This window comes from Peromyscus californicus, unplaced genomic scaffold (assembly GCF_007827085.1).
Source record: "Peromyscus californicus insignis strain IS unplaced genomic scaffold, ASM782708v3 Scaffold_21__1_contigs__length_65335640, whole genome shotgun sequence".
Lineage (NCBI taxonomy): Eukaryota > Metazoa > Chordata > Mammalia > Rodentia > Cricetidae > Peromyscus > Peromyscus californicus.
Genome location: NW_026294514.1, coordinates 38,055,173 through 38,077,281, shown reverse-complemented (window position 1 = coordinate 38,077,281; position 22,109 = coordinate 38,055,173). Strand labels below are relative to the sequence as shown.

At 40.5% G+C, this 22,109-nt stretch overlaps 1 protein-coding gene across 1 annotated transcript in view; it reads right to left on the bottom strand.

Annotated features, from left to right (window-relative positions):
* Ndc80 (NDC80 kinetochore complex component) overlaps positions 1-22,109 on the bottom strand; it is a 38,614-nt gene that overhangs the window by 5,644 nt on the left and 10,861 nt on the right. The window contains exons 7-13 of the mRNA XM_052750089.1: positions 21,178-21,267; positions 17,602-17,695; positions 15,845-15,951; positions 14,813-14,957; positions 11,360-11,565; positions 9,226-9,378; positions 5,012-5,101 (exon numbers count right to left, since the gene is read on the bottom strand). Coding sequence (XP_052606049.1) covers positions 5,012-5,101; positions 9,226-9,378; positions 11,360-11,565; positions 14,813-14,957; positions 15,845-15,951; positions 17,602-17,695; positions 21,178-21,267 — 885 coding nt within the window. The remainder of the gene's footprint in view (positions 1-5,011; positions 5,102-9,225; positions 9,379-11,359; positions 11,566-14,812; positions 14,958-15,844; positions 15,952-17,601; positions 17,696-21,177; positions 21,268-22,109) is intronic.

Genomic DNA, 22,109 nt, shown 5'->3' with positions numbered 1-22,109 from the left:
ACATCAGATACCCTAGAACTGGAGCTACAAGTGGTGTGAGCTGCTATATGTATGAATGCGGTCAAGTGCTCTTAATCACTAAGCCATCTTTCTAGCCCCAGCAGCTACTTAGTCTTTTTTTAAAAACACAGATGTCAAAAACACACATTAGGGCCAGGCGGTGGTGGCGCACGCCTTTAATCCCAGCACTCGGGAAGCAGAACCAGGTGGATCTCTGTGAGTTTGAGGCGAGCCTGGGCTACAGAGTGAGTTCCAGGAAAGGCGCAAAGCTACACAGAGAAACCCTGTCTCAAAAAACAAAACAAAACAAAACAAAAACCACACATTAGGAAAAAGACAGCCTCTTTGACAGATGGTGCTGAGAAAACTGGGTATATACCTGTAGAAAAATGAAACCAAGTCCTGAGCCTCACCCTACATGAAACACTGAAATAGATCAAAGCCTTCATGTTAAGACAGGAAATGTTGAACCTGCTAGGGAAGACATATCAACTATGCCCTATGTGGAGGACTGTAAGAGCACAAGAAACAACCCCCAGGACTGACCAATGGAATTCTAGGAAATTAAAACCTGCATAACAATGGAAACAACCTCACAACTGGAGAGACAGCCTACAGAATGAGAAATCATTGCCCACTATGTATCAGATAGGCTCTACTATGTAAGAACAGCAAGAACTAAACACCAAGTCTAATCGATAGGAGGCAATGACGTGAACAGACAGTCCTAAAGGAAGAAACATAATTGCCCAATGACATTTGATGAAGGGTTCAACATCCTTAGCCTTCAGGGAAAGGCAAACTACCAATGATCTGTGATTCCACCTTCCTTGCTCAGAACGACTTTCATCCAGAAAACAAATGACAACAAATGTTGGCAGGGGTCTGGGGAACGAGAAATCCTCATTCACTGCCAGTGAAAATACACACAGCAGCTGCTGTGGAAACCAGTATGAAGGTTTGTCAGAGCACTGGCTGTTCTTACAGAGGAAATCTCACATCCTCTTCTGGCCTCCATAGGCAGCATTCTTGTACATATATACATGCAGGACAAATACTCACATACATAAAAATAAAAGTGGACAAATCTTTGAAAACTACAACCAAAACTATCATATGATCTGGCTATCTCACTTCTGAGTGCACACCCTGAAGATTCTAAGTCCCACCAGGTACACTTGAACACTCTCGTTTATTGATGCACTGTTCACAAGAGTTTAGAAATGGAATCATCTTAGATGTCCATACACAAAAGACAAAATGTTCTATATTACACTATATAACTTTATTCATCTGCACTGAAAAAAAATTGGTCAGGTGGTGGTGGTGCACACCTTTAATCCCAGCATTTGAGAGGCAGAAGCAGGTGGATCTCTGTGAGTTTGAGGCTAGCCTGGTCTAAAGAGTGAGTTCCAGGACAGCCAGGGCTGTTATAGAGAGAAATCCTATCTTGAAAAAACAAAAAACAAATAAACAAACAAAAAAACAAAACAAACAAAAAACAACCCCCCCCCAAAAAAACCAAACCAAACAAAAAAACCCCCTAAACCCAAACCCAAACCCAAACAACATGTTGCTGGAGAGATGCCTCAGTGGTTAAGAGCACTTCTTGTTCTTCTAGAGGTCCAGTATTTGATCCCCAAAACTCACACCAGGAGGTTCACAACTACCTGTAACACCGGTGGTCCACACCCATTTATAACACTAGTTCCAGGAGTGTCTGACATCTCTGACCTCTGTGGGCCCCTGCATCCACATGGATATATATATATTAAATATATATATTTAAAAGTAATAAAAAACCATGACATTTGCAGGAAAATGGGTCAAATTGCAAATCATTATGTAAATTGAAATAAGTTGTATTCAGAAAGATAAATACTGTATGTTTCCTCTCACATGTAAGTCTCTTGATGTAAGTCTCTGTGTGAGTAGGATGGTGTATACTTGTGGATGGTTCATGAAACTAGAGAGAACTGTGAGATGGAAGAAGAGATCTTAAGAGGTTCAGGTATGGGGCACTGAAAGAAGGGAATGGAATATTGTGCTGGGAAAGCAGAAAGGAGGCTGTTATGGGCAAGGGAAGAGCAAGAGTGGGACACAGGAAGGGAGGGCAGAGGGCAGAGGGCAGGGTGCGGGAGAAGAAAGCACGTATAAAAACGTCATTATGAAATCTACTACTTCATAGCTAACTTCATTCTCCTAATGGAAATATTTGTTCTTGCAGCCATCTTCCCGTGTGGAACGGAGTCCCCAGGGCAGGTGCTGTGCTATCTTCGTCCTGGAGACATCTATTACATTCCAGGCACACGGTCACACAGAAGCATCTGCTGAGCCAGCTGCTGCTGTGCATGCATCTAATTCCAACACTTAGAAGGCTAAGGAAGGCCCGAAGACTGTAGTTAGAGACTTGCCTATGCTGAGCAAGACCCTGTCTTAAATATGTTTCCATAGTCATTTTTATTGAGCTTTGCATTTTATGTCTGTCAGCGACTGGTTTGATTTTCCTTATTGTGATGCCTGTAAGTTGTTGTATGGGCCTATAGTTATATGTTTATGTTCTATGGAAATTTTCATGTCCTAAAATCATCTGACCTTTAATATTTGAAAGTACTCATCTATAAAATAATTTGTTAAAGGAGTTGTTTTTTGAGAGCTAATTACTTTTCTTTTTTTTTCTGGTTATTTTGACTTTTCATTTTGAGATTTTTATTGTTTATACTGTAATCCATCTTATTACCCATTTTCTAATTTCTTGAGACAGGTTTTTGCTGTACATACCAGGCTAACCTTAAACTTGCTTATGCAGCTCAGGCTAACTTTGAACTTAAGATTTTCCTGCCTCAGCTTCCAGAGTGCTGGGATTACTAGTATGCACCACCATGTCTAGATCATCAATTATGTTTTAAATAATTTATGTATACGGGTGTTGGGTAAGCATGTGTGCATCATGTGTACACAGTGCTCAAGGAGGCCAGAAGAGGGTGTCAGATCTGCTGGGACTGGAGTTACCGATGGTTGTGATCTACCATGTGGGTGGTGGGAATGAACACAGGCCCTTTGGAAGAACAAGTGCTCTTAACTGCAAAGCTATCCCTCCAATTATTATGTACATATAATTATTTTAGGGATATAAATGTTTTGCCTGCATGTAGGTATGTGTGTTATGTGCCCCTAGAAGTCAGAAGAACTGGAGTTACAGATGGTTGTGAGCTACCATGTTAGTGCTGGGAATTGAATTCAGGTCTTCTGCAAGAGCAACCAGTGTTCTTAACCATTGAACGAACTCTCCAGCCCCACATACACATATGGTGTTTTGTTTTTATTGTTTGTTTGTTTGTTTTGAGTCATGGGCTCATGTAGCCTAGAACACTGGATTCTCCTGCTTTCCAAAGCTGGGATTATAGGTATGCACTACTATACTCAGGTTTAGCTCATCAACTCTTTTCTTTTTGGTTTTTCTAGACAGGGTTTCTCTGTATAGACCTGGGTGTCCTGGAACTCACTCTGTAGACCAGGCTGGCCTCCAACTCATAGAGATCCTCCTGACTCTGCATCCTGAGTGCTGGGATTAAAGGAATGAGCCATCACCACCACCACCTTCATCAACTACGCATCATCTGGCTTCATCAACTCTTTCTTTCCTTCCTTTTCTTTCTTTCCTTTTCTTTTCTTTCTTTTGTTCTTTCTTTCTTTCTTTCTTTTCTTCCTCCCTCCCTTCCTTCCAGATTTACTTATTAATTTATTTATTTTAAAGATTTATTTATTTATTATGTATATAGTGTTCTGCCTGTGTCTCTTCAGAGGGCACCAGGTGGTTGTGAGCCACCATGTGGTTGCTGGGAATTGAACTCAGGACCTCTGGGAGAGCAGGCAGTGCTCTTAACCCCTGAGTCATCTCTCCAGCCCTTATTTATTTATTTTTATGTATATGAGTGCCCTATCTGCATGTACAACTTTATTCCAGAAGAGGGCATCAGACCCCACTATAGATGGTTGTGAGCTAACCATGTGGTTGCTGGGAACTGAACTCAGGACCTCTGAAAGAGCAAGCAGTGCTCTTACCCGATGAGCCATCTCTCCAGCCCCTCATCAACTTTTTCTTAAAGATTGTTTATTTGTTTATATTTCTTCATAATTTAAACTAGCTTTCACTATTTCTAAACACAGTCCATTTTTCACTTTAAAATTTCTTGGCGCCGGGCGGTGGTGGCGCATGCCTTGATCCCAGCACTTGGGAGGCAGAGACAGGCAGATCTCTGTGAGTTCGAGGCTAGCCTGGGCTACAGAGTGAGTTCCAGGAACGGCGCAAAGCTACACAGAGAAACCCTGTCTCGAAAAACCAAAAAAAAAAAAAAAATAAAAAAAAAATAAAAATAAAAATAAATAAATACAATTTCTTGGCTATTGTATTTTTAAGATAGGGTCTTGCTATGTGACCCAGCCTGGCCTGGAACTTGCAATCCTCCCAGCTTCTGGAAACAAAGTGCTGGGATTGCAGGCATAAGGTAATACTCCTGACCTCTATTTAACTGGGGAGAGGAAAAGGTCTCCCTAATAAAAAGTAATTTTTTTGTTTTTTGTTTTGGTGGTACTAGAGATTGAATCCAGGGCTCCGGGCACACGTTAAAAAGTACTTTACCACAGGGCCATGTCTGCAGTTCACAAAGTCAGATTCCACAGAATTTGTTAACGCTTAAAACGTCTTTCTGTGGATTACTTGAATAGCTATTTATGAAATGCCAAGTTTAATTTATAGTTTAAAAAAATAAAAGAACAAAGCTGGGCGGTGGTGGCTCATGCCTCTAATCTTAGCACTTTAATCCCAGCAGAGGCAGGTGGATCTCTGTGAGTTCAAGGCCAGCCTGGTCTATAGAGTGAGTTCCAGGACAGTCAGGACTAAACAGAGAAACCCTGTCTCAAAAAAAAAAAACAAAATTTAAGGCATTGTTGCTCAGAAACCACAAGTCACACGCAACATTAGGCTTCAGTTACCGTGTGCCACACTTACCTGTTCTGAGGAATCCTCTAGACCAATCTTTTTATTTAGAGCTTTGTTAACTTCTTCTTCATTCTCATTTAAGAGTTCTTTGAGAGGTACCTAGAAAATACATGATATAGGGGAGTCAAGATATCTAATTACAAAACTTCTCCCATGAGGCGTGAATATATTATGATGTAAGACAGTTTCGGAGGAATAAAACAAAGCCATGACATTTTAAATACAATATACCATTGATGAGAAAACATCTTTTTTTTTTTTGAAGACAAGGTTTAGGAAAGAGAAAAAAGCTGGTTTCAACTTTCAACCTCCAAGTTCTAGGATTATAGGAATATGTTACAATGCCTGACAATCCATTTCTATGTGTTTGTATGAATGTACATGTGAGTACGGGTACTTCCTAAGGCCAGAGGTGTTGGCTATCTCTGGAGCTGGAGCTACAGGAGGTTGTAAGGTATGCTGTGGGATGTCGTTCTGTATGCTGTGAATATGTGTTTCTCTGATTGGTTGATAAATAAAACGCTGATTGGCCAGTAGCCAGGCAGGAAGTCTAGGCAGGGCGAGCAGACGAGGAGAATTCTGGGAAGAGGAAGGGCTGAGTCAGGTGTCGCCTGCCAGACACAGAGGAGGCAAGATGACAAGGCAGAACTGAAAAAAGGTTCCAAGTCACATGGCCAAACAGAGATAAGAATTATGGGTTAATTCAAGTGTAAGAGCTAGTCAGTAATAAGCCTGAGCTAATGGCCCAGCAATTATAATTAATACAAGTCCCTGTGTGTTTACCTGGGGGACACAAGTGGGAGAGATTTGTCCCAACCACCAGCAGGCCAGGACACAGGAAAACTTCCAACTACAGAGATGACTGATGTGGGTGCTGGGAATCGAACCTGGGTCCTCTCCAAGAACAGTACACACTCTTTCCCATAAGCCATCTCTCCATCCCCCCATTTCTCTTAATACCTTATTTAAGACTTAGTCTCATAATTCTGGTTGCATTTCTATTTGTCTTCTAACCTACTGATTTTATTTCAACACTATATTGCATTTTTTCTCATTGTCTGGAGAAAATTGAGGTAAATACCTACTTTAAAATGTTTAAATAGAAATAGTTATGTTAAAATAAATTTAACTTGAAACTAAACGTTCTATACGATTAGTGTATATAAAAAGTATACAATTCAGTGGACGTAGTATACTTACAATGTTATGTAAATGCCATCTGTACTTTAAAAAAAATGTTTCGCTACTCCAAAAAACAAAATGCCATAGGCCATTATGTATCAAGTAAGTCTTTTTTGTTTCTGTTTTTAGGAGACAGGGTGTCACAATGTAACCCTGGCTGTCCTGGAACTCACTATGTAGATCAGGCTGGCCTCAAACTCACCATGATCTACCCGCCCCTGCCTTGTAAGTGCTCAGATTAAAGCCTTGCACTATCATACCTGGCTCTCAACTAAGTCTTTTAAAGTTATTGACTTCTAATTTTGACCAGTTCCTTTATGGTACTGTTCATCAAACCCAAGATCTTCTACTGAACATAAACCCAACTCCTGCTGGGCGGTGATGGCACACACACCTTTAATCCCAGCACTCGGGAGGCAGAGGCAGGAGGATCTTTGTGAGTTCGAGGCCAGCCTGGGCTACAGAGTGAGTTCCAGAAAAGGTGCAAAGATACACAGAGAAACCCTGTCTCGGAAAAAAAAAAAAAAAAAAAACCAAAAAGAAAAAATAAAACATAAACCCAACTCCTGGTGATGGATGTGGTTGCACAAGTCTGTAATCCCAGGAATTACAAAAACAGGATGTGCAAGATGGCTCAATGGGTAAAGAGCTTGCTGTTCAAGCCTAGAGACCTGAGTTTGATCTCCAGAAACCACTCAAAGGTGAGAGGGAGAGAACTGACCTCCACACGTGTGTCATTGCATGTACTATCCCATACGTCTTTCCACATTCTAATAAAAGGCAAAACAAATGAAAACCCTTGCCAAACCCCAAACAGTACAATACAACAAAACAAAACAAAAAAACCCACTCCAGGCCTGTTTTTTGAAAGATTCAATGCTTTTTCACAACTCTCTTCCAAGTAGCTGGGATGAAAGATGCTCTCCATCATTCCTAACTATTTCTACTTTCTCTTTTTTGATTTACATTAATTTTGTGGATACACGTGCATGTTGAATGCAGATGCCTGTAAAGGCCGGGGGCACAGGATTCCCCCGGAGTTAGAGTAACAATTAGGTGTAAATTAGTTGCTGCAGGTATTGGATTTCGAATTTGGGATCTCTGTAAAGGCAATGCATGTTCTTAACCACTGAGCTCTCTCTCTCCAGCAGCCTGTTTCTACTTTCATTGTTCTATTATTGTGTAAAAATATTTCTAGAGATGAAAGTAAATCTTCTCCCTTTCTGAACATATTCTTTGTACCTGAATAATCTCTTACAAGATTATTTAACCTAGGTAATTATTTTCTTGCTGCAGTAATATGAAACCATTCAAAGCAGTGATTCACAAACTCAGCCTGGTACTCTGGTTACTGACAGAAATCAATGTACCTAGTTTGACAACTAATGGCTTGCAAAACCAGTAAGCAATGATTTACTGTGTGCACTTTCTTTTCTTAATTGAGAGTAAATCTAAACTGAGTGTAGTGTTGTACCCCTCTAATCTCAGCCCCTGGAAGAGACTGAGGCCAGTCTGATGTCAACAGGCAGTTCTAGGAAGTAAATGTAGAAGCTGAGTGTTGTGGCACACACCTGCAGTCCCAGCACTCAGGCGGCTGAAACAGTAGCACTGTCACAGTTGAGACCCAGCCAAGCTACATGGTGAGCTGTAGACCACGATTCACAGTAAGATCATGTCTCACTGAACAAGCAGGTGTGTATGTGTGAATGTAGCTAGCTTGATTGAAGCAATGTCTGTTCACCAATAAGCTGCTATCTCTGAGAAAACAAGGTTCTACGTGGGTATTTTATCTCCAGCACACAGCTGGTTTGGAACACAGCCTGTACACAGTAGACACATGGTAGGTGAATTAATTCTCTCATCCAAGTACTAACCAGAGCTGACCCTGCATAGCTTTCAATTAGATGAGATCAGGCAGGTTCAGGGTGGTTTGGCCATAGACTAGCTGAATAATTCTCAAGGGAAAAACGCATAGCTTTTGACTCACATTTTTGAATCCAAAAGCTAAGTATTTCAAAGGTGGCATGTTAGTACTGACAATAAATCTGTAACACTTGTGAATAATCTAAAAATTTTAATATGGCAATAAAATGTTTGCTTCTCAAATCTCTTTGATCATTTCAAAATCAGGCACAGGAAATATATATACACATTTATAAGAACTAGCAGTTAGGGGTTTTTTTGTTTTGTTGTATTGTACTATTTCGGGTTTGGCAAGGGTTTTCATTTGTTTTGCCTTTTATTAAAATGTGGAAAGACATTGGGATAGTACATGCAATGACACACGTGTGGAGGTCAGTTCTCTCCCTCCCACCTTTGAGTGGTTTCTGGAGATCAAAAAATGTAAAAAAAAAATTTACATTTTTTTGTGGTTGTTGTTATTACTGACATTTCTTTTTTTCCTGCCTTGAAAAACAATCCATTATACTTTAATGCCTTCATGTGTGTGGTTGTACTGAAACTTTCCCCACAGACGTACCACAGATACTTCATCTTTCAAGATTTCACTGCTATCCCTCTTCAGTCTTCTGGCTAGAAGCACTGATCCGGTTACCAACCTTGTAAGGACCACCAGTAAAGTGCGCACTTGACATTTGCTGATATTGCTCTCCCTAGAGGGGCTGAAGGGAACTAGAGAACAAAGCTTACCCCAGACTGTCCACATAGTCCTCACATATGTTACTTGGGATCAACTTTTGTTGTGGATAGTTGGATGAGGTAAAGTAGGCAGAGAGGAAAAGGCTTTTAAAGTTCAAAAGTTAGCCGGGCGGTGGTGGCGCACGCCTTTAATCCCAGCACTCGGGAGGCAGAGCCAGACGGATCTCTGTGAGTTCGAGACCAGCCTGGGCTACCAAGTGAGTTCCAGGAGAGGCGCAAAGCTACACAGAGAAACCCTGTCTCGAAAAAACAAAACAAATAAAGTTCAAAAGTTAGGTGTGAACTAAGATTTCTACCACTGAGAAGAAAGAGAGAGAGTCAGTGCTTTCCTTCTTAGTCTAGCCCGAGGTCAAGGATAAACTCAAGTTTGAACAGACACTTACATACACTTGAGCCCTGTATTTGACAAGGCACTTGGCACCAGCTTCAGGATTAAACTTAATTTCGAAGTCATAACCTTTGGAATTCTCGGCACCTTTGGGAATGAGCTTTAGTTTTCTAGCCAGCTTGTGGTACTCTGCTAACTGTGCTTCAATCTGGAAAAGAGAACACAGAAAGAAATGTTAAAAATGAAACGATCCTACACTGTGTGGTTTTCAATGGGCATTTTTGCAATTCGACACAAGCTGTTACGCCAGTGTTTGGTAGTTTGATAATTAAAGGATAGCAATGTAAACGTATACAAATGAAAGTTTGTACAATAATTCTAAGGGTGTAACTGGTTGGTTGGACAACTGATTGTCCATTTACTCCATATACTTTAGAGTAAGTCCATGTTTCATTATCAACTAAAATTTACTTTCTCAAACCTACATAAAGATATGAAATAAAACCAAAACTTAGAGCTGGGTAGTGGTGGTGCACACCTTTAATTCCAGTACTTGGGAGGAAGAGGCAGGTGGATCAGTGAGTTCAAGGCCAGCCTGGTCTACAGATCGAGTTCCAGGACAGCCAGGGCTACACAGAGAAACCCTGTCTGAAAAAAACCAAAAATAAAAACAAACAAACAAAAAACAAAACCCCAAACTTATATTTGACAATGTATAAATTGAAACATTTTAATTATCCCAAATAAAAGAAATAGGTAATTTACATTTCAAAGTGTTATCTTAATTATACTGAAAAAAATTTCAGTGGTTCATATTTCTCCCTGTCCTTCAAGGCTACATCTGAATGTTACCAGAAAGTTCTTCTTTCCCTCTGATGGAGTCCCCAGTTTTCCCAAACTCTTCCTTTTACATTACAATGTGACCCATCTGTTGACTTTTTCTAGCTGAATGTATGCTCTCTAGACCCAGATGTATCTCCTCCCCTGCCCTAGAACACAGCCGGGCAGGTTCCCCTCCTTTGTTACTCTACTGCAATACAGTGAAGACTCTCCAGGACCAAGTGGTGTCTGTCCGACTGCTTCCTGTGCCCCCTTTTAGTCTAATGAAAAAGCTTCCAGTTCACTACATATGTCTCTATTCTTTCTCCCATAATCAATTCCCACAGTAAACACTTCTGGTGATCTAGATGGAGCTGCAGCTGTTATACTTTACAAGAGTGCTGGAAGACTACACTACCAGACTTGACATACAGGGCAAAAATATAGTACAGAAAAGAAGGTTACAGATGAATTGTTTAGAGTAAGGTTTTATATCCTAGTGAGATCCTTTGACACTGCTCTCAGCCAGTTCTCTGGTTTACAAGGCCCGAGTTGGGCCCCTCCCTAGGCCACTGCTTACCTACCTCCTAGATTATTTTCTTCTTCCAGCTTGGTCATCCAAATGCATGTTAATTCTTTTTAGTTTCATAGACCTAATGTTTACGCAGTCCAGAGATTTATAATCTTCCCTTTCTCACACAGCCTTTGAGAGGTAAGGTACCCTGAAGTAACTCACTTCAGATTCACTGATGTAGTCTACACTTCATTTTCTAAAGAAGCAAGTGGAGGCTATGAAAGGTTAGAAGATGCAGACTATGCACGCAGATAATAGCACATTATGGGCTAAAGCTAAATCAAGTCTGACCACATTCTAGGTTCAGACACTGGGTGCTGTGTCCTTTTCTTTGGTATTATGTATTGAACTTGATACCTTGAGCATGCTAGGCTTGTGCTCCATCATTGAGGTAGACCCCTAACTGCTAGTTCTTATAAATGTGTGTATACATTTCCTTTATACATGGGGATGGAGCTTACCTACAAGGGATATGAAGATAAGAAAATATAGATGACTACTTACACTGAACTGCTTGCTTGCTCACTCTATATTAGAATCACATACATTCCCGCCCCCCCCCCCCCCCCCCCCCCCGACTTCTTAGTTCATTATCAGAAAACCAAGTTTATCTTAAATTTGACTGGTAAACATTGGGGGTGTTAATGAACTGGCATAAGGATATGAGTGTTTTAGTTGTGCTAAATGTCAGTGTTAGAAAAATTTGTCACTCTACCTACTGAACTCCTCTTGGTTACACAGACCTTTACTAAGGTCTTCGGTGATGAGTGGTCACTCAGAATATGGCATGACTTACCGCCTCTTTGCCTCTGGCGTATTTTAACTCCTCATTCCACATCTGTTGTTGTTCAGCCTCTAGGTCTTTGGTTAATTTATTAATGGTCTGCTGCAATTCATTTTTTTCATGATTTATTCTCTCAATGTCTGCACCTGAGTACTTCTGGTTATTAACAATATTCTGTAGCCGAGTGGTCTCCTGTCTTACCGTTTCACATTCTAGTTCTGCATTGGAAGAAACAATATTTGTCAACATTTTTTTTTTTAAATTTCTACAAAGAAACTGATGGCATCATTTAAGATTGCTGATGTTTAAATATCCATTTTATACACATACATCCTTTCTTTGGATAGCTGATCCTACTTCATTAATGAAATAAGCCAACAACTAACATTTTATGTTAACATCTTCCACACTGGCTTACTGCAGTCTCAGAAGGAACTATATGACAAAAATGTGGCCCCATTCAAAGTTCCATTTAAAACTTTAAACTGGCGTAGTTTGACTTTGTTAATGTTCATTTTAAACACTTCTAGTACTCTTGTATAAATCCTTTGAATTACTCAGAAATGTGGTTTTTACAGCATAATAGTTGGTAAGCTCTACCTCTGAGCTAGTTTAAGTAACTTTATGCACATATTATGTATCTGCACAAAAGCATGATAGATCTAAGGGATTTAAGTATGTTCTATTCATTTGTAGCCACAAATGGTTTTAAGTAATCAAGGAATTAAAATACTCAGAGAATTAAACCAAATGACAGATGAAGTATTACTCTCTCATCTACTCAGTTTGCGATATTTGGACATTATATTCTCATAAGAATAAGGAGGTGCTAAAATGGTGTGGTTGGTAAAGTGCCTATGGTACAAGAATAAGGACCTAAGATTAGATCCAGCACCCACATAAAAGTTGGTCATGGGACATGCATCTGTGACCCTCATGTTATGGGTAGAAGGTGGACAGAAGCAGATCCCTAGAGGTCAGTGGCAGCCAGTCTAGCTGACAAGATGAGCACCAAATTCAGAGAGAGGCCATGTCTCAAAGTAAGGTGCAGAGGGATCAAGGAAGACCTTGATGTTGATCTCCGGCTTCCACATGCATGCACAAGCATACTGCACATGTGCATAAACCTACACACAGATGTACACATACCACATACATACACAAACACACTCACAAAAAGAACAAGTGTACTAATTCTTTTTATTATGTGCTAATGAAAAGGTAATATTAGTATTGGTTTAGTTACATTGGGAGTGAGAGAATAGTCTATGATACAGAATAGCAAAGGATATTGATCGGGGGCCAAGAAAATAGTAAAGAGTTCATTTAGAGCAAACCCAATATGCACAATTGGAGTCGTTTGTAAAATCTTGATTTTAGCATATACTATGTGACAATTACAAGCTTTGGTTTTGTAGATGATCAAAACTAACAGACTAAGAATTAAATCTAAAACTCCAAAGATCATCTGCACAGTCCACTCAGAACAGACACAAACTGGGATCCTAAAGGAAGAAACTGCACGATCCTAGGAAAACTGCGGCTGTCCGTAGATTTAAACTGTGGTTCAATGGCTCTGTGATTTCAGGCAACTTCTGCTCTGCTTCTGGTGCCACAGAAGTTAGCAAGCGGTACGTGTTGTGGTGTTTTCCAAAGCTTAACTAGGGTTGGTCTGTGTTCCTGAGTACAATGTTAGAAAGACACAGGACACACCCAAGCTTCCTTAGCTCTGCTTCCATTTTATCTGGAATCAATTCCAGCTGCTGACTTGCTTACAGGGGACTGACAGGATGAGACAGCTACAGGCAACTGAGGGAGGCAGAGATGGAGAGTTAGCTGATGCGGCCAGTAAGACAGCTCAGCAGGTAGAGCCTTGCTGTGCAAGCCTGACCAACTGAGTTTGGACCCAGAACTATGTACAGACGCAAGGAGAGAACGACACTACAGGAGTTGTCCTTTTATCTCCACACGTGTCCTGTGATATGTTCTCACACATACAGCATACACGCTAAATAAAAATATAAAAATTACAAAAAAGGAATCTAGCTTATAATGTAAAACAGAATATAGTTACATAGAATATGTTATGATGTACCATACATAAACATTTATATAGTTTATATTATACATATTTATAAATTTATATATAATATATTATATATAGAAACACATACAGGTTCACACTCAGAGGACTTCTGTTCTCAGAATAGCTTGTCTGTGGGCTTCAAAAAGCCATGTGTTTAGGCCAGGCAGGTACAGTAGTGCACACCTATAATCCTAGAACTTGAGAGGCTAAGGTAGGTGGCCTGCCAAGAGTTGAGGCCAACCTGGGTTGTTCAGTAAGACCCTGTCCCAAACTGAGAATGTTGGAAGTTCCAGAGGGTTGAGAAAGGGCTGTCCATCTCTCAAACATGTACATTTACCTTATCTGGAAAATGGTCTTTGCAGACATGACTGAGAATGCTGATGTGAGCTAACCCTGGATTATGCAGGTGTGCCTTAAATATCGCCATAGGTGTCACTGTAAGATAGAGGCAAAGGGAGAGTTCATGCAGACAGACAGAAAGAAGAGACATAGGGACCAGAGAGATGCTCAGGTTTGCAGCACTTGTTGCTCTTGCAGAGGGCCCAGGTTCAGTTCCCAGCCCCTCCATGGGTGGTTTACAACCATCCACAACTCCAGTTCCTGCAGATCTGACACCCTCTTCTGACCTGAGGGGTACCAGGCACACATGTGGTACACTTACATACACACAGGCAAAATGCACATACACATAAATTTAACATACACATTAAAAAGAAAAAAAAACTTAAAAGAAAAGAAAAAGAAAGAGGAGGATAGAAGGGTGTGGTGGCAATTTAAAATGCCAGCTTTTGGGAAGCTGAGGAGGCAAGATTTTGAGTTTGAGGCAAGCTTGGGCTATGTATTAAAGCCCTCTGGAGGCTGAAGCAGGAGGATCATCAATTCAAAGACAGTGTGGGATACAAACATAATCTTAAAAAGGAGGAAAAAAGAAGAGGACACAGAGTAAAGGCAATGGAGAAATGGAAGTAGAGATTAAAGTGATGTGGACATAAACCCAGGAATGTTGTTAGCCACAGGAGCTGGAAGAACAGATTCTTCCTGAGTCCCTTGGCAAGCACAAATTTATTGAATCTTAGATTACATATGTAGTCATGAGAGAACAAATTATTATTATTATTATTATTACAGGTCTTACTATATAGCCCTGGCTGTCCTGGAATTCACTATGTAGACCAGGCTGGCCTCGAACTCAAGAGATCTGCCTGCCTCTGCCTCCCAAGTGCTGTCATTAAAGGTGCACACAACTATGCTCGGCTGACAGAACAAATTCAGAAAGTTACCACAGAAGGAAAGGATGACACAGCTGTTTGGGTATCAGACAAGTCCACAAAGGCCCATGGCCAATCTTCACGACCTCTTTCTCCATTAGCTCTGCTTACCTACTCTACCAATTTCTTCATCAAGATCACTCAATTTCTGGTCTAGAACGGATGAATGCGACTCCAAATTGCTCAAGTATGCCTTATACTTCTGAACATCTGCTTGCAAGGAAGTTCTCAGTTTCTTCAATGACATCAGACGATTCTTGAAGAAAAAAGCATATTAAATTATTTTCACCAAGAAGCATTCTGTATTTTAAAGAAAGCAATATTATTTACACTTATCTTAGAGGAAGTCAAAAGAACTAAAAAAAGAACTTTGGAATTATTATTATAACTTAATAATTTAAGGAGAGACTTCAAAGAGTTTGGGATAGGGAAAAACCAAGGAGAATGTAAAAACACAAATATTTAATGTCTGATTACTTTGCAGAACAATCTGGGTGCTCCATTAATAAAACACAAGATAAAGTTAAGATTCTGATAACAGGGCTGGAGAGATAGCTCAGGGTTACGAGCACTGGCTGCTCTTTCACAGGACTTGGATTCAAGTCCCAGTACCATCATGGTGGCTCACAACCATCTGAATCTTGAGTTCAGGGGATTCAACATCCTCTTCTGTTCTTCATGGGCACTGTGAGCATGTGGTACACATATATGCAAGCAGGCAAAATACCCATACATATTAAAATAAATACCCATATTATCATCTTGCTTTTATAAAAACATGTAGGCTACCCTATACTCTATAAGCCAGTTTGTTTCCAATCTGTTTTCACTAACTAAACTCAGGGCCTCTTGAGAACAGTGCTCCTTGCAAGTATACACTCCAGGGACCTTGTTCAAAGGGTAGCTTGGGTCTTATGTAAACAGGCAGGAATCTTTCATCATGTTCTGAGCACCATTAGTCTACTACTGATAGACCACAAGGGAAAACAAAGCACCACAGACACCACACATGGTTGCACTGAAAGTCTGTCCTATCTAACCTTTAAGAAGCTTATTTAAAAACACCTACCAGAAGAGAGTCTTCTCAAATATGCTCAAGAGTCTAAGGAGCTGTCAAGTGAGTTCAGAAACACATTTACTAACCGGTTCTTTTTCTCTTTCTTGCTCCAATCTTGCAATCTCTTCATTCAGTGCTTTGATTTCTGCTGCTAATGACTCCAGCTTGGACGCATCGACCTTATATAAATCCTCTGGAGAAAAGCCCAAACACTTCATCAGAATCAATCTACAGTAGTCCTCAGGTTTTCAGATCTTATCCCCTCACTTCCCAAAACCACCAATGCAGCAGAGACTACCTTCTAGTATAGCAAGCTTTTATTTTGACTTCATGGAATATCCTATTGCCCTTAACCTGCTTAAGCTTTCTTCCTTAGCACTTGTCATGTGCCTTATGGCTCCTTATTTAATTATCATTCCTTTCTATCTAACAGAATAAAAGCTCATAAGGCCAAGATTTTCTGTTCGTCATTACTGCATTTTTGGTACCTGTCACATAGTAGGTATATAAAAATTATTTGCTTGAGTGGATTAATTTATGTTTAATTATATACAGAAGTATTAAGTAACTCACTGAATGCTTTCCATATTAGATCACAATGAGTTTTCCTTTGTGTGTGTTATATATGTTTATGTGGTCATGAGTATGCATGGGTGCATATAGAAGCCAAAGGTTGACAATGTGTGCCTTATTCAGTTGTTTTCTTTCCTTCTTTTTTTGGTTTTTCGAGATAGGGTTTCTCTGTGTAGCTTCGAGCCTTTCCTGGATCTTGCTCTGTAGCCCAGGCCGGCTCGAACTCACAGAGATCCGCCTGGCTCTGCCTCCTGAGTGCTGGGATTAAAGGCGTGCGCCACCACCGCCTGGCTCAGCTGTTTTCAGATAAAAGTCCCTCACCAAACCGAGAGCTCCCTGATTTGGTCAGATTGGCTGGCCAACAAGCTCTAGGGACCCTAAGCCTCCACCTTCCCATCTGCTACATTTGGTGTTTTATGGGTGTGGGAATCAGACTCAGGTCCTCATGCTTGTTGAGGACCTACTTTACGGACTGAACCATTCATTTCTCTAGTACCGAATTTTTGCCTTTTAAATGTATGTATCTGCTCCCTGGACAGCTGAAGGCCAGCTGGACTGTCTTCTTTACTCTTCAGGATGACACATCCCTGGAGCATCCGAAGGGAATGCTTCTGTCTTTCCCTCTCCTTTTGTGTCATGGGTGTCAGAGTGATATTCCCACATTACTAGGTATATCACCAGATAGCACTAAGTGAAAAATAATTGATTTGGAAATGTAATACCCTGTTAACTTCCTCCAAGTTTTAATAGAGAGAGTTTACATATTTTCCCTAGGTAGTGCTGTAACTTCTTACATATTAGAGCATGGACAATTATCTTTTGTGTTCCTGTCAGAGAGTTTTTTATACTTTATTTTATTTTGTTTGGTTTTGCAAGACAGGGCTTCTCTGTGTAACCCTGGCTGTACTCAAACTCACTTTGAAGACCAGGCTCAAATTCAGAGATCCACCTGCCTCTACCTCCTGAGGGCTGGGATTAAAGGCGTGTGCCACCACTGCCCGGCTCATTTGGTATTTTATTACATTGCTTTCTAGTTTGCAGAGTTTCAAAGAGGTCAAACATTTGTTGAATTCACACAGCCAGAAAGGGTTATGACTCAGGTCCGATTATAACAGTATTTTTTGCTTAACTATTACTTCTTCTCATTAAAGAGTCAACAAAGAACAGGTCAGAGGTACCCACCTGTTATAAAGTAGCTCATGAAAAATGGGCATGGCAAGACAAGCAACCACCCACAGCTAAGTGGCAGCAGAGCAGGGAAGACACTTACTCAGCTTCGACTGCAGCTCCAAGTTCATGTCGTCAAAGCTGTCAGCGCCCGTCATGAAACTCTCATAGCATTTTATGGTGTAGTCCAAAAACAACTGATGTGTTAGGCAGATTTTAAAAACAAAGACATGATTCTCTATTTAGTTTGTTTCATTTTTGTTCAGACTGGAAATTCAAATTTGAATAAAAATGAAGTCAAAAATAGTAGGCAGTTATATAAATTCCTTAGAATAAGAGATTACAAACCTGTTATTAACTGTGCTATAAAGATGTACGCAATCTATTACTTCTAAATATGAATGTGGATGAAAATACCAAATTTGGACAGATATTTCGAAGCCAACCCAGGAAGCTTACTAATGAGTATAATTCAACATAAAATGAACAAACTTAGTCTTCTTTAAGAATGCTGGGGCTGGAGAGGCTCAGCAGCTGAGAGCACTTGTCTCTCTTGCAGAGGACCTGGGTTTGGTTCCCAGCACCCACATGGTGCCTCCCAACTATTCACAGCCCCAGTCCCAGGGGATCTGATACCCTCTCTGACTCCCTTGGGCACTAGGCATGTGTGTGGCGCACACATATATGCAGACAAAATATGCATAAACATAAGAAAAACAAGACAAAACAACAACAATAACAACAATGCTGGGGCTCAAGAGATGGCTCAGTGGTTAAGAACAATTGCTGCTAATGTGGAGGACCTGGTTTTGGTTCCCATCACCCACACGGTGATGCACAACTGTTCATAATTCTAGTCCAGAGGATCTGACACCCTCTTTTGGCCTTCATGGGCACTGCACACATGTGGTACACAGACATACATGCAGGCAAACCATCCATACACACAAAATAAAAATAATATTTTTTTAAACAAGCCAAAACAAAAGCTCTTTGAGTCACTACTATGCATCTATAAGACTGGCAGAACAAAACAAGAAGAACACACTTTATGGAAAATTGAAATGACTATGATTATCTAAGTCCAATTAAATAGACAGGGACTAATTATGAAAGTCAGAACAGGACTAATAAAAGCTATAACTACATCGAAACTTCAGGTGAGTAATGACGTGGTAAATAGAGACCCAAGAAGACTATTAGAGCTGTGACTATTTATCTAAGAGAAAGCAACTCTGTTTTCCAACATGAAACACTGTGACCAATGTAGTTCAGGCTGTCTTGGAACTCACTATGTAGCCCAAGCTGTCTTGGAACTCACTATGTAGCCCAGGATGGCCTCTACTGGTGATTCTCCTTCCTCAGCGTCCTTGAATGTTGGAATCATAGTGTCACAGCACCTGACTCTGAGAATGGCTAATCAGAATGTTCCACAGCCTAGATGAAGAACTTTATTCCCAAGACAGACACATTCCCTTTGCACCAATCCTGTGTTTACTAAGAAACCCTCTCATTACCCTAGACAGGCGGTAAATATTCCTGTAACCAGAAAGGTAGGCCACTGGTGGGAAACTAATGTATTTTCATGCCGCTTCAGTTTACTTTCTTGAGAATTTGTTAAGTGAATTAGTTTCCTCAGCGTGGTAAGTCTGTAGTCTGCCAAAGCTGACGACCAGAAGTTGAAATTGCCTGTAATAAACTGTGCTGTAAATATAGTCCCCTGTACATGTTGTGTAAATATAGTCGTGTCGTGTCGTCCCCCCCCCCATGTTGTGCCCTGCGGCCTCTCCCTAGGGGCTGTGCTGTTACTGCTGAGGTGCTGAGAGAGCCTAGGGCTCTGGATGCTTCAGGCAAGCACTCTGAAGGAGCTCTGGCTCCAGCCTGAGAACTCTTGAGAGGAAAGGATCAAAGTCTCTCCAGAAGCTTCTGCAGCTTGATCATTGCTTAATGTGGCATGTTCATTCTTGTTCAAAACAAAGGGGTGGACTGGGGGAGAGCTCGGTGGTGACAGTGCTTCCTGTACAAGTCTGACCACTTGAGTTCCAACCTCAGAGTCTATAGTGGTCGAAGGAGTCAAGTCCTGAAAGTTGTCCTCTGATCTCATGTGTGCATGTGACACACATGGATGTGTACACACACACACACAGAGTAAAAAAAAGGTCACTGATACTATGCTAGTCAGTTAATGTATCTCTGAACTATTTCTCAGGCATTAACAAAAGATGAGACAGGATTGATTATCACTTTCATTTTGTGAGAAAGGCTTTAACAAGATAAAGCTAGAAATAGTGCACACAGCAATTGTTCCTCTGAGAGACCTATGTAATAACTGGTCTTTAGCATACATCAGGCAGCACACATAATCTGAAGTTTGTGAGCCGTTGTTTGTATTTTAGAATACGGTGGGGTTTGCCATGCATTTTAGGCTCTAATAAAGCCTATGGAACCAACTTCTATCACCTGCTAATAACTGCTTTTCTCTTCGGCACTTATGATCTTCCTTTCGTTAGCCTTCCGCGTGCTGAGGTTATGGGAGCGTACCACCACACCCAGCTGTTGATTGCATTTAGCACAACTACTTTTGGAAGTGGTAACTGAGCTAAGTGACAATATGGCTAACTACAGAAGTCAAAACAAAATAAAACAGAACCTACATTTTAAGAGCCAATATGCCAATTCTGAATATAAGACTTCAGCTACTGTGAAGCCAAAGCAGAAGGATTGTGAGTTCAAGGCTTGCCTTGAGTACAGAGTAAGTTTAAGGGCAGCCTCAACAATTTAAGAGGACTTTTTGGCATGAAAGATACCCACATAGCTATGTTTTGTATCGCCCATGAATCACATTAAAGTAAGATACAGGAGGGAAAAAAAATCTTACCTATAACATGTATATTAGTTCCAGTACATCCCTTCTTTCTTTCTTTCCTTTTTGAGACAGGGTCTCACTATGTAGCCCAGGCTGGCCTTGACTCAGAGATCCGCCTGCCTCTGCCTCCTGAGTGCTGGGATTAAAGGTGTGCACCTGGTTACGTCCGCATTTTTTAGTTAACATTTTTAAGTTTCTGTGGTTAGTAATTTTAGGAAGTTATAGTGTCATTTCAATAGTAGGCACACTAATAAGCATTTTTTTAAAGATCAATTTTATTTTACTAAGAACATTTTCTTTAGATTGATTTATTTTATGCGTGTTTTGCTTGGGAATGGTTGTCCATGTTGTCAATCCCAGCATTTGGAAGACAGAAGTAGGGAGCTCTCCTTGAGTCAGGAGTCAGCCTGCTCTACACAGAAAGTTCTAGGATAGTCAGGAATACATAGTAAGAATTTGGGCAACTTTGCCAAGGTCACCTTTGCTGCCCTCTCCATGACCTTCAGCTTCCTGAGCCCCCGGACCTCCGGAAAGAGACTGTACTCACTAAGTCTCCCAATCAGGAATTTACTGACCATCTTGTGAAACCTCACACCAGTGTCTCTGTTTAGAGGACCCAGGGTTCAGCTGTGGCCACCACATAAGGGTTTTTACACAAGAAAAATTAATGAATTAAGTCTGATTAAAAAAAAAAATCAACCTCAGAAAAAAAATCAACCTTAGAAAGTAAAAGACAAGTTCTATAAAAGAATTCTTTTTAGTGAAGACTATCAAAGCAACCTCTTTATATATGTTTATGGTAATGTATAGTACCTTATTATGTATAATTCCATCTTCAGTTTCTTCTCCCCAAGACTGTCCATCATCAAATAAAGGTAGGCTTTCCTTCATGGCAGTATGAACCTAATAAAGACACAAACACATTAAGTTGGCTGAGTTGATGGTTTAAAAAATTCATTTTTTAAAGAATTATTTACTTTGTTTGCATTGGTGCTTTTGTCTGCATGTGTATTTATATGAGGGTGTCAGATCTCAGAGTTACAGACAGTTGTGAGCTGCCATGTGGGTGCTGAGAATTGAACCCTGGTCCTCTGGAAGAGCACTGCTCTTAACTGCTGAGCCATCTCTCCAGTCCCACAAAACACCATTCTTGTAAATTGATAAGAAAAAAGGAAAAGAAGGCTAGAGAGAAGGAGGTAACAGCATGATCTACAGTCCTGGCAACCTGGGTTTGATCCCACATATATGCTGTAGCATGTATACATGTGCACATGCACATACACATGCAAACACACAGTCATAATAATGATGATGATGATGTAAAAGGAAAATAGGAGATGATAGGCAATTACTGTTTTTTTTTTTTTTTTAAGATTTATTTATTTGTTATGTATACAGTGTTCTGTCTGCATGTTTGCCTGCACGCCAGAAGCGGGCATCAAGTCTCATTATAGATGGTTGTGAGCCACTCAGGACCTCTGGAAGAGCAGTCAATGCTCTTAACCTCTGAGCCATCTCTCTAGCCAGGCAATTATTTTTGTGTGAAACTTTTATGTCCAACTTTAAAAACAAAAATATGAAAAAATTAGCAATATTCTTTTTGCTGGTCATGCTGTCAATTATTGAAAACAGGAACAAGGGACTTGGCTCAGTAAGCAACTCCAAAAAGTTTTCCTCTGACTTTCTCATGTGTGCCATGGCATGTCTGTAGTGGGTAGCTGTTCCAGCTTTGACTTCGGAGCACT